This window comes from Acipenser ruthenus, chromosome 7, assembly GCF_902713425.1.
Source record: "Acipenser ruthenus chromosome 7, fAciRut3.2 maternal haplotype, whole genome shotgun sequence".
Classification (NCBI taxonomy): Eukaryota; Metazoa; Chordata; class Actinopteri; order Acipenseriformes; family Acipenseridae; genus Acipenser; species Acipenser ruthenus.
The window spans coordinates 11,236,517-11,255,216 of record NC_081195.1 but is presented as its reverse complement, the minus strand read 5'-3'; the positions used below and the strand labels follow the sequence as shown (position 1 = coordinate 11,255,216).

The 18,700-nt window shown below is 35.8% G+C and overlaps 2 protein-coding genes across 19 annotated transcripts in view; one reads left to right on the top strand and one right to left on the bottom strand.

Annotated features, from left to right (window-relative positions):
• The first annotated feature begins 1,625 nt into the window (after positions 1–1,625).
• LOC131737444 (dual specificity phosphatase 29-like) lies at positions 1,626–8,898 on the top strand. 2 transcript variants are annotated; one of them, XM_059026362.1, is made up of 4 exons: positions 1,626–1,842; positions 3,860–4,083; positions 6,022–6,242; positions 7,181–8,898. In XM_059026362.1, the coding sequence occupies exons 2-4, from the start codon at positions 3,905–3,907 to the stop codon at positions 7,465–7,467; spliced, it is 687 nt and encodes a 228-aa protein (XP_058882345.1). In that variant the 5' UTR covers positions 1,626–1,842; positions 3,860–3,904; the 3' UTR covers positions 7,468–8,898. The 2 variants fall into 2 exon arrangements, with proteins under 2 accessions (XP_058882345.1, XP_058882347.1); XM_059026364.1 differs by lacking the exon at positions 1,626–1,842 and adding an exon at positions 4,784–4,880 and having other exon boundaries at positions 3,974–4,083.
• Positions 8,899–9,103: 205 nt separating this feature from the next.
• LOC117416010 (histone acetyltransferase KAT6B-like) overlaps positions 9,104–18,700 on the bottom strand; it is a 43,709-nt gene continuing 34,112 nt past the window's right edge. For 16 of the 17 annotated variants that reach the window (XM_059026349.1, XM_059026351.1, XM_059026358.1 and 13 more), the window contains 5 exons: positions 17,346–17,577; positions 15,558–15,717; positions 14,855–15,145; positions 13,603–13,894; positions 9,104–12,784 (listed from right to left, as the gene is read on the bottom strand). In XM_059026349.1, the coding sequence (XP_058882332.1) occupies positions 10,332–12,784; positions 13,603–13,894; positions 14,855–15,145; positions 15,558–15,717; positions 17,346–17,577 (3,428 nt within the window). In that variant the 3' untranslated portion in view covers positions 9,104–10,331. The remainder of the gene's footprint in view (positions 12,785–13,602; positions 13,895–14,854; positions 15,146–15,557; positions 15,718–17,345; positions 17,578–18,700) is intronic. The other variant, XM_059026354.1, reaches the window with a different exon arrangement.

Genomic DNA, 18,700 nt, shown 5'->3' with positions numbered 1-18,700 from the left:
CTGACTCCCAAGACACAATGATGAATGTGAATGGTAAATAATAAAGATTTGGGAAAATATTCATTCATGAGAAAAGGTTTGAAAATTACAGAAAAAAAAAACAATATGCCACATCTGTCAAGACAGCAGCGCCTCCATGCACTCAGCATGTTGGAGGCTTGACTAGGGCAGCGTACTGTGGCTCGCCGTCTTGGGTGCTCACAGCCAGCCATTTCAAACCTGGCGAGACGGCATAACCAGACACACTCTGTCAATGACAGGCCATGAACTGGGAGACCAAGAGTCACAACACCTGCCCAAGATCGACAGATCAATTTGCAGCATCTTCGTGATGTCAATGTTAATCAGCACAATAAAAAGTCACTGCACCTGCTCTAAAACAGAATCTCATTTCAGAAGTCATTTTTTGATCACATCTAGTGAATTGTATTCAAATATAAGTGATAAGTTTCTTTTGATGCTCAGATATGAGTGATATGTTTCTTTTGATGCTCAAATATAAGTGATATGTTTCTTTTGATGATCAGTATAGATATTATTATTAAACCCTTCTGATCTGGACACCTTCAGCAATATAAGCCTACATGAACTCAACACAACTGCATCTTAATCTGTGCTGCCAAGCTGAATTCCAATACTAATACAGCTGGGATAATGTTATGGTACAGAACACAAACAAACAAGCAAAGCAAGTGATGGTGCATCTACATTTGCAATAAAGCAATTCTTTAACTGAATTAGAACAGTTTCATTTTAGAAAATGCTGTGTCATATAACTTAATAGAGAACACTGTTAAAGATCTTAGCAAAAAAAGCAGAAGTTGTTAAAAAGTAGTTTGCAAGGCATGCACATCAGGTGATTACATTTTCACAAAGAAATGACCAGGCAAGCTAAAGTGGATGATCAATTGTCTGGTAAAATAGAAATACTCATGACACAAGTTATTAAAATACTTGAACATATCAATTACAGAAATGGCCAGGTTTGATCATTTCATTGGTACTCCAGATGACAGCAGTGCTTAAAGATTTAAAAGTAAAATAGACCTGAACAAAATATACAGTGGTGTTAATTTCACTATAGACTAAAATGCCATTACCGTTACCTTTCCAGTTTCATAATAACCCAGGCCCACTTGCTTATTGTTTCGCTCAGCTTTAGCTTTGCATGTTCGAGATGTCACAGGGATGCATAGAACATATTTTATTACTTAATTTTGTCTTTAGATTTTGACATGACAATTTTTATACACCCCCCCCCCCCCTCCCCACGTGTCCTCAATGAGCCACCGAATATTACTGAAAAACAAAATGAAATAAAAACGGATTTGTAACCACGTTTTTAACTTTTTTTTTTTTTTTTTTTACTTTATCAAGAGAATTAGTTGTTGTTAAAATACTCATATTAACAATCTTAATCTACTTTAAAAAAATGCCCTGAAAAACTCTTCAACTACATAACAAGGTGGCTTTCCCACTGCTAAAAATGCCGGACAGCTAATTCAAGAGGGTATCCTCAAAAAGAGATTAAAATAGGTTAGGTTATTTGACACGCCTAAACCAAAATGGGAAATGTATCCTGTTCGGTCACCCCATAGCAGTATGCATAGCATTTACTCGTCACTGAGCAGTAGCAAGCGTCAGGTGGAAGGTTTCAGAGCAGGGATATGTTATTAGCACATGAGAAGATTCTCCTTCGTGGCTGGGTAAAACATAGCAAAGGTCAGACACAGCAGATCAGTGCTCTAAAAATATCATTTACTGTCAGTAACTGAGCAACTCTCCTGCTCCCTGGTTTTCACAAAGCTCTTCCTGGCTAGCATCACACAGCAAGTGAACGAGGTATGGAATGATAGTGCATTTTGTATTGTAGAAAGTACTTTCTTTATTAAAGGCAACTATGAAGGAAAGCTTGCATGTTAATAGTTTAATATTGTTTAAAGCATATATATATATATATATATATATATATATATATATATATATATATATATATATATATATGCACAGTTGTAGTCAAAGGTTTACATGCCCCAATGGAAATTTATAATTGCTCAAAATTTCTCAAAAACAAAGAATTATAGGAAAAATCTTGTGTAGCAAAAGTTTTGCTTTTGTGGATGAGGAAAAAAAAAAAAAGTTACAAGAAATAGATATCAAATAATTTATTTCAGCAATTTGTTTTTGCAAAACTCCAAAAATGCTAATTCAAAAGTATTCATACCCAGACAAGGAAAATTAAATTAATAGCTAGTTGAGGCACCTTTTAGTAATAATAACCTCTAATAATGAGCTTTTGGCATGATTCTTTAGTGATTTTTTTTACCATTCTTCAATGCAAAATTGTTCCAGTTCATTCAAATTCCGAGGACTTCTCTTGTGCACAGCCTTCTTCAACTCATACCAAAGATTCTTAATCGGACTTGGATCAGGACTTTGACTAGGCCATTCCAGAACCTTGATTTTATTCTTCTTTAACCATTCCAAAGTAGATTTTGATGTGTGCTTTGGATCGTTTTTGTGTTGGAACATCCAGTTGCGCTTTAAACCAAGTTTTGTAGTGGAGGGTTTCTGATGATTGGCCAATATCTTTTGGTATGCTATGAAATCCATTTTACCATGTATTGGAACTAAATTTCCTGTGCCATTAGAGGAAAAACAGCCCCATAAAAGGATATTAACACCTCTATGCTTGACAGCAGGCAGTGTTCTTTTCTTTGTTCGCCTCACCAGACTTTCTCCAAACATAACGACTATCAGCGTGACCAAATAGCTCGATTTTTGTATCATCACTCCACAAAACCTTTGACCAGAACTCATATCCATCATTCAAATGCCGTTTTGCAAACTTTAAGCGATTGTCCTTGGCCTGCAACCATTGAGAAATGGTTAAAATGGAAACCCCAGTCCCACTTGCAGCCAATTCCCTTTGAATAACTTTGGCAGTCAATCTCGGATTGTTATTAACCTTCCTCAGAATTCTTCTACTTGTTCTTGGTGAAAGAACCTTCTTTCCTCCAGACCGAGGAAGCGTTGTAACAGTGCCACGGGTCTTGTACTTCTTGATAATAGAAACAATAGTTAAAATTGGGATATTCAAATGCTTGGAAATCGTCTTGTATCCTTCTCCAGCTTTATGACAATAAATCATTTTCTGCCTAAGGTCTTTAGATAGCTCTTTACTTTTTCCCATATTGACTTATTGGTAATGACAGCAATCATCCTATGTCTAACCCTTTTATACTCTCTAACAATGTTCACCTACAATCCAGGATTTTCTAGAATTACGTTCTGCATTATCATATTAAAATTTCTAGCAACTTGTAGACAATACTATCATAGTATCAAAGGGTATGAATTCTTTTGAATTAGCATTTTTTGAGTTTTGCAAAAAATTGCTTTAATAAATATTTTTAGATATCTATTTCTTGTAACTTTTCCTCATCCACAAAAGCAAAACTTTTGATACAAAAGATTTTTCCTAAAATTCTTGGTTTTCAAGAAATTTCTAGAAATGATAGATTTCCATTGGGGTATGTAAACTTTTTACTACAACTATATACTAGACAATGGACTACTTCTCCCCTGCCCTCATTTTTCGCAATTGCATTGCTAATATTATGCATCATAAAATCTAAAATTTGTGGTTCTCAAGATAAAATTTTAATTAAAAAAAAAAAGTGTAATTAACTCATTTTCATACACATAATAGAGTTAATCATCTTCATTAAATGTTATTTTAACTTTATGAAAGGGTAATAGATCGAATGTGAAACATAAGTAATGCTTAATGCGTTATTTTTAATTTTAGGTCTCTGATATGTTTAATAAAACAAAAAGCAATACATTTCTATTTCAGGTAACACAATCAAAACCAGGAAGAAGAAAAAGGGTTTCATTGAAAATGACTTCTAACTGGCCAAAGACTCAAAAGAAGAAAAATGCATATGCTTCAGTGAAGATAGATCCAGAGGACAAATATGTAACACCTGGAGCCTTCGAGCTGGAGCGTCTTTTCTGGCATACTCCTGTGAAATTCACACATGTCAACGAGGTGTGGCCAAACCTTTACATAGGCGATGAGTAAGCCACAATTTTGTTCCATCCAATTTGAAATATGTAATACCAGTAAGAGGTGGGATTTAGCAAAGCCTCCATTGCAACAGAGATTTTCCAGTCAATTACTTTAAAGAAATTGTATTAAAAATGAATAAACTAGAAAATATTGGTCACCTGGGGCTGGTTTTTCAAAACTTGTAATCTGGATCAAAGGCACTTTTTTTACACAGAAAATTGTGAGGGTCTGGAACCAACTCCCCAGTAATGTTGTTGAAGCTGATCCCCTGGGATCCTTCAAGAAGCTGCTTGATGAGATTCTGGGATCAATAAGCTACTAACAACCAAACGAGCAAGATAGGCCGAATGGCCTCCTCTCATTTGTAAACGGTCTTATGTTCTTAAGTGATCTGGATTTTGTAATTGAGATTACTTATCTGGATCCTTTTGATCCATCTTTTCAGAAAATGTCACTGCTGGATTACATTTATCCAGATTACATATTGCTTTATATTATAGAAACAAACCTATAATTTATTTAAAAGACCTGTTTTACTAAATGCCATCAAAACTAGTGCTTCACAGTAACAACCAGCAGGTTTGCAGAAGTTAGAAATAGATCAGATTAAGGGAAATTAATTTATTCTTCATGGGAATAAGTTTGCATTCAGGATCTGGTTACCTAAATGTAATAGTGTACCTTTAATTCTCTTATCCCTTAATGCAGTGCTTCCCAATCTGTGGTCCGCCAGCTCTTTTCAGGTGGTCCGTGGAAAGGAAGCGGCAGCACAGTTTATAGATCCCACTGCAAACCCAAAATTTGAGTGAGTTTTCCCTAGTAAAGACAGCAGCTTGTAAAGATAACACAGGACAGGGTGTGCGTTGTGTTGCATTAACATACAGCTGTAGTTGGGTTGGTTCATCCAACAAAGCCATATACAACACCAAGTCCTGGAGTGTTATCCCGTTTATAAAACCATTTTTCAAAAAAACAGAAACAGAAAAAATAATCCTCAAACAAGATTCTATTTGTTGTAAACATTAAAACTGAAAGTTTTCAATGTTACCATTTATTATAATTAATTCAAATGAATGAAGCCTCAGTGCTGGTACCAATCGCTCCATAAACAGAGCTGACATAAATCTTTGTGTCTTGCTTTTTTTTTTCCCCAACCGAGGTTTGGTTCTTGTAATTTTAGGCACTTGTCCATTGTCATGTCTCTTAGAAGATCAAATGTGACAAAAGGAATGTCCCTCATTTTTTAAAAGACCTCTCACAACAATGTGTATTTATTGTAAGTTTAATATGTGTTTTATTTTTGCTGTGCTTCAGCAAAAATAAAGTTCTGCCGTGCATTGTACTATTAAAATCCTCAACAGCCAATTTGTACTATTAACTGCAGGGTAAGAAATCCTCAACAGCCAATCAGCGTGGAGCATCCAAACATTCTGTTTTAAGATTATAGCTGGAGATTCGTAGCTGGTACTGCATGGGTGTATTGTAACTTCTCAGATTATTAAATCAATTTCTGCTGTAATTATCAATTTAAAAATAAAGCAGTCTGTTTTTTCCCAGCTCTCGGTAATGTCCTGTTAATGAAACGGTTCTTTAAAACTCAAATTTTAAAATAGCTTTGCTCACAAACAAGCCCACCCATCGCATTACGACAAAGAAAGGTAAGTCTACGGTTATTCTTAGTATTATAGTGATTTTTTATGTGCTTATTTTTCAGTCAGCTATACTGTTTTTGCGTGGTACGCGAACAAAAAAATTGAGAACCACTGCCTTTATGTAATGTACAATAGTTTACTATCAAGTCTTGGGATCTACAGTATTGGATCATTTAAACATTGAATGCAGTTTTTAATAAAGTGGAAATGATAATCAATCACACATACTGTACCATGCAATGTCTTTCCTGGCAAATGTATCTAATCTCATTATTGTCCTCATTTTACTTGCAGGAAGACAGCTTTAGATCGATACAATCTGGAAAAGATGGGAATGACACATGTTCTTAATGCAGCTGATGGCAAATGGAATGTTGGCACAGGTCCTGAATATTATAGCGACATGGCCATTGAGTATTACGGAGTTGAAGCAGAGGATCTTCCCCGATTTGATCTCAGCCAGTTTTTTTATCCTGCTACCCAATTTATTGACAGTGCACTCAGTAATCCAAAAAGTAAGTATTGCATAATCTTTTTTTTTTTTTTTTTTTTTTTGGTAAAGTACAATTTTTAATAGTACAGTATTAAAATAAAACTACTACTTATTTTAATTTCAGTGTAATACAGGTTAAATAAATCAAACATAATACATGTTCTAACAACTTTATTATATAGTATACCTGTCATATATCCTCATGCAACCCCCCTCCCCCTATTAAACTGTACACAACAAACAAGAGGATATATATATTGACTGCCACTTTGGACTCTGAAGTACTGGACTAGATTTCTGTCTTTAAAAGAGTATACACTTCCCATAAACAATAAACTGTGACTGCAATAGAAATGAATCATATTGAGGTTGCTAACATTTATAGAAGATTCTATTCTTCTAGTCTTATCCTTTAATATAAATGGCATACCTCAGAATGTGCATTGACTGAATTGTAAAAGTAGAGGATACAGCACCTCAGACAGAGCATGTTCAGCCTCAGATTCATTAGTCTGTATTTGATTCAGAGAATGGGGGCCTAGAAGGTGGGAAATTAGCCCCCCTAAAATGTAAACAGTCATACTTGTCATTTTTTTAAAAAACTAAAATGTTAATTTTTTGCCCTATTTATAACACATTTCAAACTGTTCTCCATCTGGAACTACCTAGGGTTTCCCCAAAATATTATTTTGGTTCCAGACAGACAACAGTATTAAATATACTGTATTATCAATGAGGATAAAAAATTCAGCATTTGGCACAATCCTCTGAGTATCCACACATCTCATACTTGAATAGTTGCCAACCAATTTTGCCAAAATGTAAAGGTCTCCATTAATTTCCCTCAGGGGTGCAATTTCAGATAGGTACAGTATCCATCCTTTACCTAAAGGTTATACATAGACTATAAACAGTAGAATTTAGGAAATGCTTTTCTAAAATGTCTTTTTTCTTTTTTAGATAAGCTTCTGGTACATTGTGCAATGGGAAGAAGCAGATCTGCCACTCTGGTTCTAGCCTACCTAATGATTTATAAAAACATGACAGTTGTGGATGCGATTAATGAAGTGATTAAGCACAGGTGCATTTTACCCAATCGTGGCTTCTTAAAACAGCTAAGACAACTTGACATAAATCTGCTAATAGAGAAAAAGAATGCAAAGAATGATGTCAATTCAAATGGTGAACAAAATGGAGAAAAGGAAGATACAGTACATTTAACAAATTGTAACCATGTAGGAGACTGAACAGGATAGGAAGCAATTGATTCACTGCAATCATGCTCACGTTTCAGTATGTCCCAGTCATAATGGTTTTCACATAGATAAATAGTTGGTTGAAAGCTTTTGCTTGTTCTTTGGGAATTAAGTTTTTAATTTTCAGTATGCAAGAAAAATATCTACACGTGTGTTTTTAAAAATACATATCCCTAATTATCCCTATGAACCTTGGTATATCAGTTAGTTTTAGCAAAACATATTTTACCTTAAGCAACTCAACAATCCATTCCTCATATTACAGCAAGTTGGCTTTTTTTCAACCTTTATTTGAGAGGGATGCTGACCAAATAATTTTTATGCTCTTATCTAAAATTGTGTTCAGTGATTCAGCACTGGTGCTGAAATTCATTATTCTAAATTATAAAACAGCAATACGTTTCTTAACATGCTACATCTGCTTTTGCGATCAGCATACCGATAACCACTGTAGATATGTTAAATTGACTTTCATATAGGAGTGTGTTCAACTATCAACATGCATTTAGGGCTAATGACTAAAATGGTAGTACAGTCAACTCTTGATTATCCAGGGGCGGATTAACCGGTTTGCAGATTAACCGTGGTAAAAAATAATATAGATTGTGCATTTGTGAAAAAATTAAAATGTACTACAAATCAGTGAAAACATCTATCAGAAGGCGTCTATTGTTTGGAACAATACGATACAAGAGACTGACAAAGGACGACATTGTGAGGTCGCTTGGCGGAGAGGAGAATGACAGCGATAGTGAGGGGGAGGGGCTAGCTAGCAAAAACAAGATCACGCATGGTGCTGCGCTTAATCACTTAGACTGTCTGCTGGACTATTTAGAAAGTGAAGGACAGTTTGCTCAGTGACAAACTGATGTTGCGTAGGCTTCGTTCTAATATTCGAAAAAAGGAGAGCTCAGCTAAGAAACAGACAACATTAACAGACAACATTATTTTAAAATAGTGTAACCTTTTGGCCGTTTTTTGTCAAGCAATTTATGTGATGTTTTGTGTTCCTTATTGTACTTGTATTATTTTTACACTTTTGGATGACGTCTGTAGAATGGTAAATGTGTTCCTAAATATTGGATGTAATTTTAACTAAATAAGTTTACATTAAATCAATTTTGTACCACGTTTTGACTAGTTTTGTTTTAACTGTGATTTTGGGTTATCCGTGACCTCCTTCCACCCCCCACCCCCCCCATTACCCCGGTTAATCGAGAGTTGACTGTACTTATTTTTTGTTGATTGTGTATATACAGTATTTTACTGACATTATGTGAATTACCTTAAGTAAAGTTGATGTTTATTTGGTCCATAAAGATTTTTAATTGCTTTAAAAAATAAATAAATAAAAAAAGAAATGACGGGTATTACACAAAATATTTCTTAAATCCATCCACAATAAATGTCAAATGTTTTAGGTTTTACTTTCTATGATATGGATTTTTGTTTTGTTTTACAATTACTCTAATTAAAAGAAATCCACAGGCAGTTATTTTTAGAGGAATATAACAATATTTTTGTAGGAAGACCACCAGCTTCTGTACTGCTAGAAATTACACAGAACAAAGATTTGTATTTCATAGACACAAAAAAAGTACACAAGTACTAATCACAGAAGTCCAAGAATGGCTCATCATAATTTATTTTATGTTAAAATGTACAGCTTTTTTGTGTATTTTTTGTGTATTGTTTTAAGTGACTGGCTAAAAAGATAACTGATAAATACAGGACTTTCCTTCTGTTCTATTTTGTACACATATCCAGCTTTCCTTCTCATTCCCAAGTCATTCTGTACAGGTACAAAGGCTACAAAAAAGCAATATAAAACAGACACAAATACAATTTGCTTTTTACATGCGATTTGCTAGCTTAGTTTGGTCTATTCACAGGCTACAGCTCTATGTTTTTGTAAAATATAACTCCAACATTTTATAAAAGATAGAAAAATCTACAGATGGAATGAAAATGTAAGGTTAAAGGCATTTTTGTAAAATAGCAACTTTAGACTAAATTTACCTTTTTCTTTCTTTTTTTAAATCCTGGGCATGTTCTTTGAAATGATTTAGAACTGTACCAGTACAAACACTGAGATATGCTTCATTATTTAGACAGAAATCAGTTTGCATTTATAAAAACAGAAAGCTGCCTCATTTAAAGAATTTTGTTACAAAAGTACTGAATTATACACATTTAGCAATAAAACCTTAACTGAAACAGGACTGTTTTACATTTTTACAGTATTAGAAATAACAAAAATATAGTTTCATCTTACTCCCATACTGGGGAAACCTAATCCAAGGTCAATCATTTTAAAAATGGCTTGCTATTAAGCACAACACTTGTACAGTATTATCTTATGCACTGTCACTAACAAAGACTTTGTAGCATGCTATGTGTCACCATACCAAAATACAAACAAAAAAAATAATAAAATCAATTTTACAATAACTTAAATATATAAAGGCAGAAGAATGGAACACAAACGCAGAACTACTGGAGAGTTTTCTTTAAAAGACTGTAATGTCCAAAAATCTTATAGTTGTAGCAGGCACATTAAATAGCTCCATTATACAGTCTGCCACTCAAATGCAGTCCAACTGCTGAAGCCTTCTTTGCCACAGTTTAACAACTTAGGCTTCATTCATCAAAGGAGTATAACATGAAATCAACAAAGAAAAGTCATCTTTATTTGATGATGTAAGGCTTTCAATAAAAACAAACAAAAAAAAATGCCTTCATAAAGACTTTTTTTGCATTCATACCAAGTGCTGGTTTTCAAAAAGTGATGCTCCAGGCATAGTTGTGCATTTTGATATACAATGCACTTATAAATAGTAATTAACAAGGTACATTTATCGTCTCATGAAGGATCCGTTTAAAGATTGTTTCGACATGCCTGTGTTCATGTAACCATGGTGGCTTGGTGGAGTGTACATCATGTTGCTGTGTGGTGGGCCCTGCATGGGCTGCTGGGGGTATGGCTGAGTTCCCATCATTCCCATCTGCATAGGGTACTGTGCTGTTTGATTCATGTATGCATGATTTCCATGGTAGCCACTGTTCATCATTGGTTGAGACATCCTGTACCCATTCATAGCATTCAGAGTGTTCATATTCATGTTCATAGAGTTGACATTGTAAGCTGGCGCAGGCATTAGGTTTACACCCATATTCATTCGAGGCATGGTTAGTGTCCTTGTAGGTGCCTGCATGGCTACAGTCTGCGAGGCCCTTCCATACATCTGTTGCTGATGAGGTGACAGAGGAGCGGATTTACAGCGCATTGAGACATGGCTTTTGCCTGGCATTTGAGTCTGAAGTCTCTGGGAGGGTGGGAGTCCCATGTTTGGAGCTGCCATGTTACGCTGCAGTAATTGAGGAGGAAGATTCATTGGGGGTGGGGTAAGGTTAGGTGGAGGCGTCATTGTTGCCTGTGCTTGGTGTCCTCCAGGGACAGAATGTGGAGACTGAGATAAAGAAACAAGGCCTGTGTTACTAAGCTGTGAAGATAGAGATACACTGTTTGCATAGGATGTGACAGAAGCTGAATGATTATAAGGCAATGGATGGTCCATAAGTGTGTTGGTTAATTGCTGTAGTTTTGCCAGGCTAAAAGTGGCGGATGGCTGTGGATAATGACAACCACCATAATCACTTTGGCCCATCCTTTCATAAATTCCGATATTTGGATTGGACTCAGAAATATCTGTCAGCTGCATTGGTGGTGTAAAGTTGTTAGACATGCCACATTGTGGCAACTGCTGCTGGATGCTGGGGGGTCTTTCTAGGACACATCCTTGTGGAGATTTAACACTACAATTTTGAGGAGAGTTAATGCTGTTCTGTTGCATCATACTACAGCTTCCATTAATATTTGTAATTTGTTGTGTCACAGCACAGCTGTTCTGAGTAAGGCTACTGGAAGAGATGTTATTATACGAGCAGCTATTTTGGGATGAATTATTTCCACAAATGCTGCTCCCCAATGAGGAATCATAGCTGCTAGGATTTTCATAGTTTTCAGTTGTGCTCTCAATACTGCCAAGATCACTAAATCCACTGTCTACAACTTGTTGTGAGTGGTCTGAAACAGAAGGGACATCCATCATTGGGCTGGTTTCCATATTTTGTAACGGCATAGAAATGGCATTCTGATCAGGGCTAATTTGTGTATAGCTGCTTTCTAGAATCGATACTGCTGGACTAGTCACAGAACGAACCGATTGACTGGGATGGGAATGGACTGATGATATGGGACTGCTATGATCTGATTGATGGCAGTCATCTATTATGGTCATTTGAGGGCTTTGGTCTATATGTGTATAACTTTGCAAACTCCTACACGCTTCCTGTGTTTCCACACAGTCTTGGAAAGTATCTTCCTGCTCATTATTTTCTTGGGTAAGAGCCTGTACTGCCTGCACAGTTTCAGTGTCAATTTCTGTACAAACAGTGGGATCACCTTTTATAACAGGGATCACTGCTTCACTTTCCTTTTGGTCAGGGTCATGACTATTTTCATCTTCATACTCAGAATCAAGAGCACGTTCAGAATCAGCAGCATTATCAATATCAGCTGAAAGATCTCCACCACAGTTCACATTAGTATCATCATTATGATCATTTTGCACAGCACTGGTTGTAACATTCATGTCTAAAAAAGGTTGCTGACACTCAGGCTGCTCCTTCAATACCAACACAGAATTCTCCACCTTTTCTAACTCTGATGAATCTACATGGCTGTCATCTTCATCATCAGCATCATGATCTTCGTTATGCACTGGTTCCTCATCATCTTCATCTTCCTCCTCATGTTCCCCTGCAGGGGCAGGTTCTTCCTGCTGTTCAGCTACATTCTCGGTTTCTTCTTGGTTCTTCCCTCCATGATCAGGACCTTCTTGGCCTTCACCATGTCTGTCAGCATCTTCAGGAGGCCCTATTATATCAAATTTATCTTCCTGTTTTTTAGAAAGCACCTCTTCAGGACTCTGGGACACAGAGAGCAACTTTTCAAGATCAGTATCCAACGGGTCAGTTTCTTTACTCCGCTCACTGTCTTCCTTTGTGATCGTAGGCGCTTTTTCTGGGTGTTCCTTCTGTTCCTCTGCCAAGACCTGATGGTCAGCTTCCATAGGAGTTTCAGGGGGTGTGTACAGATTCAGCTTGAATCCAGTCTTTCTTTCCTTCTTGCGCCTCCACTTAGGTGGACCTCGCTTTACTCCTTTTGGCCAACCTTTTTTACGCTTCATGGGTTGAGAATTGCCTTCCTTATTCTTTTTTAATACAGCCCCACTAGATGGTAGGTCTACAAATACACACACAAACAAACAAAAAAATAATAATTTTTAGTAAGTTAATAAAGTCATGCAATACAATATTGATAGAGATGTACCTCACCCTTCAACTAACACTATTTACTAGTGATTTTTTGATACACAAATTAAAGCTGGGAAATTCAATCTTAATTATAACTGCAGAATCCCAATATACCTACCATTTATAATACTGTTTAACAGCCAATTTATTTATACCAAGATCAATGCAAAGAATGTCAGGGAAAATAAACATGTTCTTAAACAAAAATGGTATTCTCCTGTTTTGTCGTGAAAAAGTATTGCTGTCATTTCAAAAGTCTCCTTTATGCACTCTTTCTTTTGTTACATTTGTTTTATTACAAAACCCCTGATGTCACTCGATGAGGATTATTATTATTTTGGAAGCAAAAGCTTATTGAATGTACTCCACATCATTTTTCTTGTCTGGATTAATTAGAGGTTAAACCATTTGCATTTATAATGAACTGAGAAATTTTGAACTGGTGACAAAGGCATTCACAAACAACAAGTAAATTACAGAATGCAGTGAATGAGGAATCGAGGGACAGTAGGTATTAAAATAATGAAGAGCTACATTTAATAATAAAAACTAATTATTGACAGGAAACAATACGAATAAATAAATCTCATCAAAATAGTTGAAAATTCAGCTATTTTTACTGTTAATATTAACAGTAATAAGTAGGAGGGGTGTTAATTGAAATTAAACTTGCCAAAAACAGGAGGGTAAATGATTTTCTTATATAAACAAATTGAGAAAGGAAGAAAAGATAAAACAAAAAATGACCTTTATTTTGCTCTTCCTCCCGAATTTGACTTCTGTATTTATGTTTGTCATTTTCTTCAGCTTTAATGTATCTCTGTTTGCCACAACGATATTTCAAGATTTTTCCGACTGGCTTTTCTTCATCTTCTCCATCCCTCCGGCATGTAGGTTCTAGTAGGGGCATTGGCTGTTCTTCAGAGTTCTCAAACGGTTCACGAAGAACCTCTGTTGTTTCAGATATAGTTTCTGTTGTAACACTACTGTTAACACGCCTACGTTTACGACCTCTTTTTCTTCTGAGTATGGAAGGCCTCTGGGGGGGGTGGGGGGGGGGGAGAAACACACAAGTTTGCATTAGGAACTGTAAAATATTGCTTTTTGTGCTTTAAATTAAGCTTGTGTGCTAGACTGACAAAAGAGGAACAAATATCTACAAAATTACCTTAACTTCATGGTTACCAGCAGCATCCCCTGACTTATAATCTACTAGTACGTGTCTACTGCTAACCTCCTATGTCATGTACTTGAATAGAGAATCCAAACAAACGGAAAGTTCCGTCCCGTCATAGAGCAAATTTATGGCACTCAATAATTAATATAAATCAATTCAACTAGGATTGTGTGTGAACTACATATTTTATTTAATGAAGCTTTTCTGAGTTGTAATCTCAAAATGTAATATTTTAGAAAAATACTTATCCATACAAAGATATGTACATACATAGCAAAATATGTACATTTTCTAATCCTTGAGTCATTCAAAAACAGGTTTGACATGAGCAGCACTCCTTTTGGACACAAGAGGGCGGTGCTTTAAAAGCTTAAAACTAAACTGCTGTTACCATCACGTTGTTCCCCACAAATAAAGAAATACATACAAAAATATACAGCATTTTTCCAAAACATTTCTTGTTCAATCGTTCAGTTAGAAAGACAAATAAATTAAACATTTTCACAGTCAGAAGACTACTGGATGACTTAGACTTCTATAGTGTAAGCCACATCATATATTGGCCTACTGTACTACACAGGTATAAGACGACACAATTTCATTAAATGAGTATGTCAAGTCATATGCTTTCTAATCAAGAGCTGTAACAAATGTCAATACAAAGTCACCCTTTGAGGAAGCATTTCTAAAAATATAGCCTTCGTTTACAAAACCACACACAAGAAATAATGGAAAATAGTGCTATAGTAGGTGTAGCACACATAGAACACATCTCTTTTTCAAATTTACCTACCTACAATGAATACTTTAGTTTATGCATACCTTTCTTTTAAAGCCCAGCATTGCCTGTGCTTTTGTCAGAATGGGGGGTGAACTTGCTTGGGCACCATATTCATCATCATCCTCATCCTCATCCTCCTCCTCCTCCTCCTCACTGCCTTCTTTAGATTGATCAGTAGACCGTTCTGCAATTGTTGAGAGGCACTGTGGAGATCGCAAGAATGTATTTTTGCAAGGAACCTTTGTAGAAGGTTGTCTATTGTTGATTTTTAGAGGATACATCTCTTGCTCTTCTTTTTCCCAACAACTAGCCTGTTCCATTAAATGCTCAGCCTTCAGGAGAGGAAAAAAAAACATCAAATCAGGGAAGCAATACATTGTTTACATGATCAATATAACAAACTACATTAATCTAACTTATAACAACATTACCATGAATAAGGGGACTGCAACTTGATTAGCTTTAGGTCTCATTGCAGCAGTTATGAAAATCAACCACAGAAGATTACATTTCATGGAATATCTAAAACTATTAATAATGCAATGACTTGATTCAGGTCACTTTGCACTACATTACATGCCTGCTGACACTGATCAATTTGGAGTAAGTTAATAAACACAGTTCAGACTTGCCATACATTCTGATGTGGGAGTACTAAGTATATATAAACATCTCATAGTTGCCTAAAAAACATATAGACTAATAGAATAAAAATAATTATTAGGAATTATAAAGAGTACATACTTCCATTTCAGCTTCTCGTTCCTCTTCAGAAACAGCAGCATTAGAAACTACTAATGGAGTCCATCGCAGGCATTCTGCATCTACTTCATTCAGACGGGGATTAGCCTTCAGCTTTTCCATGTGCTTTTCAATCATCTTCTCTCTTCGGATAATTACAAACCTAAAAATTAATTAAAGACAATATTCTAACACTCCTGAAGACTATATCTAGTAAACTGAATACTAAGCAGAAAAAGTAATGCACCAGATAATTAAATTCCTTAACTGTAGGGCATCCTTCAATTTAGAAATCAGAACAGTCTTTGGAAAAATGTTTCGGGAACGCCTGCTCTACTTGGGATGTGTCGCCAAATCTAAGTGTAGAATGACTTCAGTGCATAACCTTAAAAAGTAAGGGACCCATTATCTGTGTTCCTGCATCACTGATGCCCCACTGAAGGCAACCAGCTGTTTCAGTCTCCTGTTCTAAAGCAATCTAGGTGAGCATGTACTGTATGCCAATCCTGGCACCCTGTTAGCGCCTTACAACTGTGGGGTGACCACAGTTAAATGTAAGCCCCTTGATGAGAACGCTTATCACCTCACAAAATCCTGAAGTCTTCCCTATGACAATGTTAACCCTTTCCGGTCCATTGTCGGACTGGGTCCGACATTGCAATTATTCCTCACAGGTCCTTTGTCGGACTGGGTCCGACATCATTATAGCAACGCAAAAAACGGGTTTCTAGTCATTTTTTCTCCAGGAAAAGGCGAGAAAACCATTCAGTTGCCGAATGGGAGCAACAAGAGCCGAGACAAGTCAAAAAAAAATAAATAAATAAAAAGGCGTACCTCATGAATAGTCATACATGGTATCTGGTATCAGATAACGGGGCGGGTCGTAAGTAAACAAGTTGGCTGACTGAATCAGTGCACAGAAAACACAGACATTTGCAGAGCTTTTTTTTTTATAGTAATAAAATAATGACTTGGATCGCATTATTGAGGAGTTTGGTGATAAAACGAGTGATCCGGAGATGAACGATCGGTATGTACGACTATTATTATTATTATTATTATTATTTATTTCTTACATAGGTGAACGCTATAGCAAACGAAAGGGGCTGGAGATGCCTAGTGAGTGCTTTGTTGATATGCAGGGCCATTTAAACCTATTTGACTGTGGAAAAAAATACTTTTAAACAGCGCGTCTAAAATTAACTGCACGAGTGAAAATTAATTAGACCCGACGTGCCTGACGCGCGATTAATAAATGGACCGCTTGACTGTCTTAAAGGTTTTTATTCTGATTAAACAAGCCATGTATACATAATGAGACACTATTTCAGCAAAGCATGATCTTATAGAATTCATATAGGTTTTAAATAAGGGCTTAGAGAATATCTACAATAAAACATAACAAATTTGGTGTTTTGATTAAATCTTCTACCCCAACGATAAATGCTATACCTGGTACAATACATTATCTGATTCGTTTTTTAGGTTCATTTCTTATTCTTCAAAACTCATAAATACTATGGAAAAAAATAAATCCCCACTAAACATACTGTTATACAGTAGTCTGTATGGTGGCATCATGACAAACAGTTCATTGGAATATTATGCTTAACAGATATTTAAATAATTATTTATAATAAAATAGCTCAACGATTAGACAAATGAATTAAATATTTCACTAGTACAAATCCAGGTAAAAATAAAATAATTCTTAATTCCTGCACCTGCACATATTCTTAAGGTAATTGGTAAACACTTTTCTTTGTGAGACACTGAAAGCACTAATCTCACCTGCCATCCTGCTTGTCAATCATATTGAGCTGCTGCAGAGTAGTTGCTATGTCATGTGGACACATTCCAGTAGCTCTACTTATTCCCTTGATACTGATATGTTTATCTTTGTGGCAATATAAATACTCTAATATGACACTTTTCCAATACGCCAAGTATGACAGGCGGCCCAGATCAGAGAGTGGCTTTTCTGGGGATCCTGCCTGTCCCTCCCGTCTTGAAAGCAGGTAGCCTAAAAATGAAACAAATACAAGTCAGTTCCCTGCATTGTAGCATTCATTACTCTCTGTAAACATTTATGTAAATAATGAAAAGCAATGTTTTGTTTTTATTTTATTTTCTCCTTTCCTTAAAATCAAATACAAGATTTACTGAAATAAAGTTTATGATGCAGAATCACTGTATTTTAAAGGTGGAAAGAGTCACAGGTATATCAGCAAAACACATAGGAAAATCCTAAACATGAGCAGGAGGACCATCAGTATATATACACCTTAAAGAAATTGTAGCCAACACAATAATTTCATAAATCTTCCATTAACACCACACGCCTCAAGGTGTGGAGTTTTTAAAGAAACACATTTTAAAACTTGACATATCTGGTACTACTCTAGTTTAAAGAAATCTATGTTTGCAAGTAATGCCATCAAGGAATTCTTACCGATTTACTTCCTTGGTCATTTCACCCCAGCAGTGTCCTCTGGGTCAAGCATGTTACAATATGAATCTATATGGGTCGGGACAATTTAACCCTCCATGAGAAATGACCTAGGAAATGCAAGACTTGCAAACAGAGGTTTCTTTCCATCATGTTTTAAAATGAAAACATTCGAGACCTGTATAAAATGGGTATGCACGGTGGAGAATTGTGAAACTGTTTTGTTAGCTACAAGTACCTTCAATCACTCTCATTATAGAGCTCTCTAGAATGTTTTAAAAGAGAAGACAAAACAACCTGCACTACATAATGAAATGAAGCTAGTGGGTACCAATGCCCAGAAGTGAATAGAAAAGTACAAACTAAATATGCCTTGCCTTCAGTAATTAGCCATACAGTTCTGCTGTCAAGGTTTGGCTACCATAGGCAATAGATCAGAATAATTCACACTCACTTGGTTACTGCTCATCTGTAACTCAGTATGACCCCTTGTATAAACACATTTGCTAGCCCAGTAATAGGGCAAGATAAAAAAAATACATATTTTTTAAATTATTAAATTATGTAGTGATGTCAATTATGTTTGCTCAATTATTCCTTTACTAAATTTCTGCTCTTTTCAGGTTTATCTGTTTCCTACTAAACACCATTACACTGGCATAGAATGGTTTAGTTTTCGCTGCGGTTAGTTGTTTTA